This window comes from Gekko japonicus, unplaced genomic scaffold (genome assembly GCF_001447785.1).
Source record: "Gekko japonicus isolate JY-2015 unplaced genomic scaffold, Gekko_japonicus_V1.1 scaffold2676, whole genome shotgun sequence".
NCBI lineage: Eukaryota > Metazoa > Chordata > Lepidosauria > Squamata > Gekkonidae > Gekko > Gekko japonicus.
The window spans coordinates 109,248-115,465 of NW_015169260.1; the positions used below are offsets into that span (position 1 = coordinate 109,248).

The 6,218-nt window shown below is 53.2% G+C and overlaps 1 protein-coding gene across 1 annotated transcript in view; it reads right to left on the bottom strand.

Moving 5' to 3' along the window:
- Nucleotides 1–560: 560 nt before the first annotated feature.
- LOC107114914 (cytochrome P450 1A5-like) overlaps nt 561–6,218 on the bottom strand; it is an 8,052-nt gene continuing 2,394 nt past the window's right edge. Inside the window, exons 3-7 of the mRNA XM_015416520.1 lie at nt 5,995–6,121; nt 5,291–5,380; nt 3,375–3,498; nt 1,820–1,906; nt 561–1,040 (exon numbers count right to left, since the gene is read on the bottom strand). Of these exons, the coding sequence (XP_015272006.1) occupies nt 737–1,040; nt 1,820–1,906; nt 3,375–3,498; nt 5,291–5,380; nt 5,995–6,121 (732 nt within the window). The 3' untranslated portion in view covers nt 561–736. The remainder of the gene's footprint in view (nt 1,041–1,819; nt 1,907–3,374; nt 3,499–5,290; nt 5,381–5,994; nt 6,122–6,218) is intronic.

Here is a 6,218-nt window from a genome sequence, read left to right on the forward strand (position 1 = left end):
GGTCTGGCAAAGCAAGCTATGATGCAGCAGCAGCAGCAGAACTGGAAGCAGGAGATGGCCAGTTCCACTGCGGGCCTCATGGAAGCCGTCCGGAGGCCTGATCCGGCCCCTGGGCTGCATGTTTGACACCCCTGCTCTAGAGGAACTGGTTGGCCACCGTGTGAGACAGGATGCTGGACTAGATGGACCACTGGTCTGATCCAGCAGGGCTCTTCTAATATTCGTATCGGGGAAAGCCTCGGCCTCTCTGCCCTGTTGTTGGCCCTCCAGAGGAACTGGTTGGCTACCATGTGAGACAGGATGCTGGACTAGATGGACCGCTGGTTTGATCCAGCAGGGCTCTTCTGATGTTCGTATCGGGGAAAGCCTCGGCCTCTCTGCCCTGTTGTTGGCCCTCCAGAGGAACTGGTTGGCCACCGTGTGAGACAGGATGCTGGACTAGATGGACCCTCACTGGTCTGATCCAGCAGGCCTTGGCCTCTCTGCCCTGTTGTTGGCCCCCCAGAGGAACTAGCTGGGCACCGTGTGAGACGGGATGCTCATCTGCACGGACCGCTGGTCTGATCCAACAAAGCTCTTTTTATGTTCTTAAGTGGAGGTGGCCCAGTCCCTGGTTTAAGCAATAATATGCTAGAAAGGAACCAATATACATGCACCAAATCTAAATCCTGAGAGTACCACCGAAAACTATATTCAGAATTCCACCCAGTCTTCTGGGAAAGGACGCTTCTCAATTTCAGTCAGAGCTCTTCTTTGGGAGTCGCGGCCGGACTTGGACGTAGCACCTCTTGTGTTTCATGGCGAGGCCATGGCAGGGCGTTAGGTCCACCTTCTCTCCGTCACGGACGCAGAACTCCAGCCGGTGGAGCAGGATTGCCAGGAAGAGGAAGAGCTCAGAACGAGCGATTGACTCCCCAATGCACCTCCTTTTCCCCAGCCCAAACGCCATGACCTTCTCGCCATCGGCCCTGCTGATTTTGGTCCCGTCGGCAAGTAGGAAACGTTCGGGGAGGAAGGAGGAAGGATCCTTCCATAGCTTCCTGAAACAGAAAGAAGAGACCTTTCCAGTGGATGCTCATGAATAGGGGTGCCCACTCTGGGGTAGGAAGTTCCTGGAGATTTGAGGGTGGGGCTTGGGGAGGGCAGGGTTCGGGGGGGGGAAGGAGTAAATGCTATCTATTCAGTGGGGCTTACCCCCTTGAAGGAACGTGGAATGGTATAGTTCAGCCCAATCTCGTTGGATCTTGGAAGCTAAGCAGGATGGGAGACCACCAAGGAATGCTCTGCAGAGGAAGGCAATGGCAAACCACCTCTGCTTGGTCACTTGCTTTGAACGCCTCTTGCTGGGGTCACCATACGTTGGAAGCTAAGCAGAGTCAGAACTTGGAAGGGAGACCACCAAGGAAGGCTCTGCAGAGGAAGGCCATGGCCAACCACCTCTGCTTCTCACTTGCCTTGAAAGCCCCTTGCTGCAGTTGTCATAAATTGGAAGCTAAGCGGGGTCGGTACTTGGAAGAGGGACCACCAATTAAGGCTCTGCAGAGGAGGGCAGTGGCCAACCACCTTTGCTTGGTCACTTGCCTTGAAAGCCCCTTGCTGGGGTCACCATAAGTTGGAAGCTAAGCACGGTCAGTACTTGGAAGGGAGACCACCAAGGAAGGCTCTGCAGAGGAAGGCAATGGCAAAGCACCTCCGCTTCTCCCTTGGCTTAAAAGACCCTTGCTGGGGTCACCATAAGTTGGCTCCAACTTGAAAGCATTTGACACGCACACAAACACGCGCCCCTGAAAGCGTTCTCAGAATCTGCGTCCCGACTTACGCATCGTGGTTCACTTGCCACTGGTTGATAAACACGCAGATATCCTTCGGGATGTAGAAGCCGTTCAAGGCAGTCTCTCTGGTTGTGCTGGTGGAACCCGGGTGGGGAGAGAGAACGAAATTCATTCACATGTTTTTGTCTAAAAACACTGCTGGGAAGTTGTAGAAAGAAACCCAGTACCTGGTAAGTCCCTTTTTGGTTCAGCGCCCGTGTGAATCCAACCAGAAGGTGGCGCTACCAAAGGTGTTAAATGAGTCGCTGGGATCTATAAAAGCAAACTTTTCTGTAGTTGCATCCTGACTGGTGCCTGGGGCTCAACTTGCATAGTATTTATTTTTATTTTTTTATCAAGGAACGGAGCAGTTTAAGGGGAGGAGGGGAGGGGGCATCTTTAACCCTTTCCTCCCCTGCTGCTTTCTTGCTGGAAAAAGCACCTCCTCGGTTCCTCTGCCTACATACAATCTCGTGTTTTGGGTTATTTTTGAAAGAATTTATTTCGTTTACAGAACGTCCCAAATATATTATCCTGGCAATGGGCTTGCCGGGGAAGGAAGGGGGCATGGTATAGCCCATTCTTTTCAGATCTCGGAAGCTAAGCGGGATCGGTACTTGGAAGGCAGACCACCAAGGAAGACTCTGCAGGGAAAGGCGATGGCCAACCACCTCTGCTTCTCCCTTGCCCCGAAAGCCCCTCGCTGGGATCACCATAAGTCTTGGAAGGGAGGCCACCAAGGAAGACTCTGCAGGGGAAGGCGATGGCCAACCACCTCTGCTTCTCCCTTGCCTCGAAAGCCCCTCGCTGGGATCACCATAAGTCTTGGAAGGGAGGCCACCAAGGAAGACTCTGCAGGGGAAGGCGATGGCCAACCACCTCTGCTTCTCCCTTGCCCCGAAAGCCCCTCGCTGGGATCACCATAAGTCTTGGAAGGGAGGCCACCAAGGAAGACTCTGCAAGGGAAGGCGATGGCCAACCACCTCTGCTTCTCCCTTGCCTCGAAAGCCCCTCGCTGGGTTCACCATAAGTCTTGGAAGGGAGGCCACCAAGGAAGACTCTGCAGGGGAAGGCGATGGCCAACCACCTCTGCTTCTCCCTTGCCCCGAAAGCCCCTCGCTGGGATCACCATAAGTCTTGGAAGGGAGGCCACCAAGGAAGACTCTGCAGGGGAAGGCGATGGCCAACCACCTCTGCTTCTCCCTTGCCTCGAAAGCCCCTCGCTGGGATCACCATAAGTCTTGGAAGGGAGGCCACCAAGGAAGACTCTGCAGGGGAAGGCGATGGCCAACCACCTCTGCTTCTCCCTTGCCTCGAAAGCCCCTTCCTGGGTTCACCATAAGTCGGTGTTGACTCGATGGCACCTACATAATCATGGGCTTACCCCAAATTCTTGGTGGGTCTAGCAAAGCGCGCCAATTGCCCTACCCGCACAACCGCAGCCCACACTTGGGGCTTCCTCCCGTCTGTCCTCCTTAGCTCTGAGCTTCCCTTATGAGGACAGCTCCCTGCTCAGACTGATGCACTAGTCTGATGCTGGAACGAACTCACCCAGGGACTTACCAGTGGGGGATCGTGAAAGGTACGAAGGATGAATGTCTGAGGACCTCCAAAATAAAGGCTTCGAGGTAAGGCAGCAGAGGCTGGTCGGAGAGCCGTGGCATCCTCTCACTGCCGATAGTTCGGTCTGCAGGGCAGAGAAGAGGAGGAATGACTGGGAATCCTGCCTTCCCGAAGGACTCCTGGGCACTCCATGAAATTGCTGAGCGGTCGGGTTAGAACGGATAAAAGGAAGTACTTCTTCACCCAAAGAGTGATGAACACTTGGAATTCACTGCCACAGGAAGTGGTGGCGGCTACAAGCATGGAGGGCTTCAAAAGGGAATTAGATAAGCATATGGAGCAGAGGTCCATCAGTGGCTATTAGCCACAAGGTATAGATAGGGGCTCTGGGGCAAGTGATGCTCTGTCTTCTTGGTGCTGCTTGGGGGGGGTCAACAGTGGGAGGGCTTCTAATGTCCTGGCCCCACTGGTGGACCTCCTGATGGCACCTGGTATTTCTGGCCACTGTGTGATACAGAGTGTTGGACTGGATGGGCCTTTGGCCTGATCCAACATTGGCATCCCTTATGTTCTTATGACTGGGGTGCGGGGGGGGGGACTAAACGATCCAACTGTTCGCCAATTAGCCTAGCTCCAGGCTAAGGCGACTTTGGCCGCGATCACATGCGCCAGTTGAGGCAGAGTGGTTCGGTGTAGTGGTTAAGTGCACCAAACTTAGTCTAGGAGAACCGAGTTTTATTCCCCACTCCTCCACTTGCACCTGCTGGATGACCTTGGGCAAGCCGTAGTTCTGTCAGAGCTGTTCTTGAAAAAGAGCAGTTTCTGTCAGAGCTCTCTCAGCCCCACCTCCCTCCCAAGGTGTCTGTTGTGAGAGGAAAGGAGTTTGTAAGCCGCTCTGAGACTCCCTTGGGTAGTGAAGGGCAGGGTATAAATACAGTCTCCTCCTCCTCTTTTTCCTCTGGAGGAATTTGACACGCAGTTGCAAGATCACACAACCCTTTGAAGCTACGGGAAAGACTGCCCGTGGCCCGCCTTATCAGGATAACACCGGACATTCCCCGGTGTCTTTTAGCTCCATTTCTGTGCCAGAGCAGCACAGGTTGCCGACAACTGCGGACGTTTTTAGGCATTCACACCTATGTCAGATCTAAAGGTGCATGTGATCACAGCCTTCAGCTCAAACAGCTCTCCCTCCTGTGGAAGAGCTACTTAAGTCGGAGGAGGTCTCCTTAGACGGGAGGGAGCTTTCCAAGTTGAGTCAAAAGGAAAAGTGGGTTATAAATATTTTAACTAATTAAACCTCGCTGAGTGGAGTGGTAGGAGAGGGGCAGGATCCACCCCATGGAGTGAGAGAAGAGGACTTGAGGAGGGACCATGGCTCAGGGGCAGAGCCTCTGCTTAGCACACAGAAGGTCTCAGGTTCAATCCCCGGCATCTCCACTCAAAAGGACAAGGCAGGAGGTGATAGGAAATACCTCTGCCTGAGACCTTGGCTCAGTGATAGAGCATCTGCTTGGCATGCAGAAGGTCCCAGGTTCCGCCCCCGGCATCTCCACTCAAAAGGACCAGGTAGTAGGTGATGGGAAAAACCTCTGCCTGAGAACATGGCTTAGTGATAGAGCATCTGCTTGGCATGCAGAAGGTCCCAGGTCCCACCCCCGGCATCTCCACTCAAAAGGACCAGGTAGTAGGTGATGGGAAATACCTCTGCCTGAGAACATGGCTTAGTAATAGAGCATCTGCTTGGCATGCAGAAGGTCCCAGGTTCAATCAAGGAGATGTGAGAGACTTCAACCTGAGACCCTGGAAGGCCACTGCCAGGCTGAGTAAACAATACTGGCCTTGACCATGGTGGACCTAGGGACCAATGATCTGATTCAATATAAGGCAGCTAGCTTCATATAGACTTGATTCACCTAGATCTTCCTGGATCTTCTTCTGAACTTCTGGATAGGCCACCAGATACATGAGGCACCAGGATAAGGCTGTCGTCATTGTATCGAAACCTGGACAGATACATTGAGAGAGCCAGAGATAAATCAACAGTAATGGTAGGGATGCTGGCCTCCAGGTGGGACATGGGGATCCACTGGAATTATAGCCAGACTACAGAGATCAGCTCCCCTGGAGAAAATGGTGGCTTTGGAGGGTGGACTCTATGGTATTGTACCCCACGGAGGTCCCTGTCCTCCCCAAGCTCCACCCCCAAACCTCCAAGAGTTTCCCTGGACCTGGCAAATATGAGGGAATTTTAGGATCTGGATCCAATGGGCTTGTACACCACAGATGCCAAGTGCAGAATCCAGAAAGTTCATCCCACCTGGTACGGATACACACACAGAAGAACTATAGTCTATGCCTATCTGCTCAGAAGTAAACCCCACTGTGCTCAGTAGGGCTTGCTAGCTACAGCCTGCTGTTGGGGCCCCCTTCCAGAACCAGGGTCCTGGACTTCAGTTCCAAAGTCCAGCCCTAACAGCCCCAAGAGCTGAAAGAATTGCACGAAGCAGTATGGTCACTTTGAGAACAGGGATGCTGGACAAGATGGACCACCCATCTGGTCCAGCAGGGCACCTCTGATGGTTGTATGATCAGGAACGCTAAATCCAGATGAGCTTACTGGCTCCGAGAACATCATTCACAAGATTGATTATCTTCTCTTCCGGGAGCTGAACACGGGCATTGGTTGCAAATTTCTTCCCCTGGCTTTGCATAATCAAGGCGTCCGTAATATCCCGAATGTTCTCCTAGAAGAAGTGGGAGAAGAAGGAGAAGGAGGAGGAGGAGCAGGAGAAAGAGGAGAAGGGGAAGAAGGAGGAGGAGGAGAAGGAGGAGAAGGAGGAG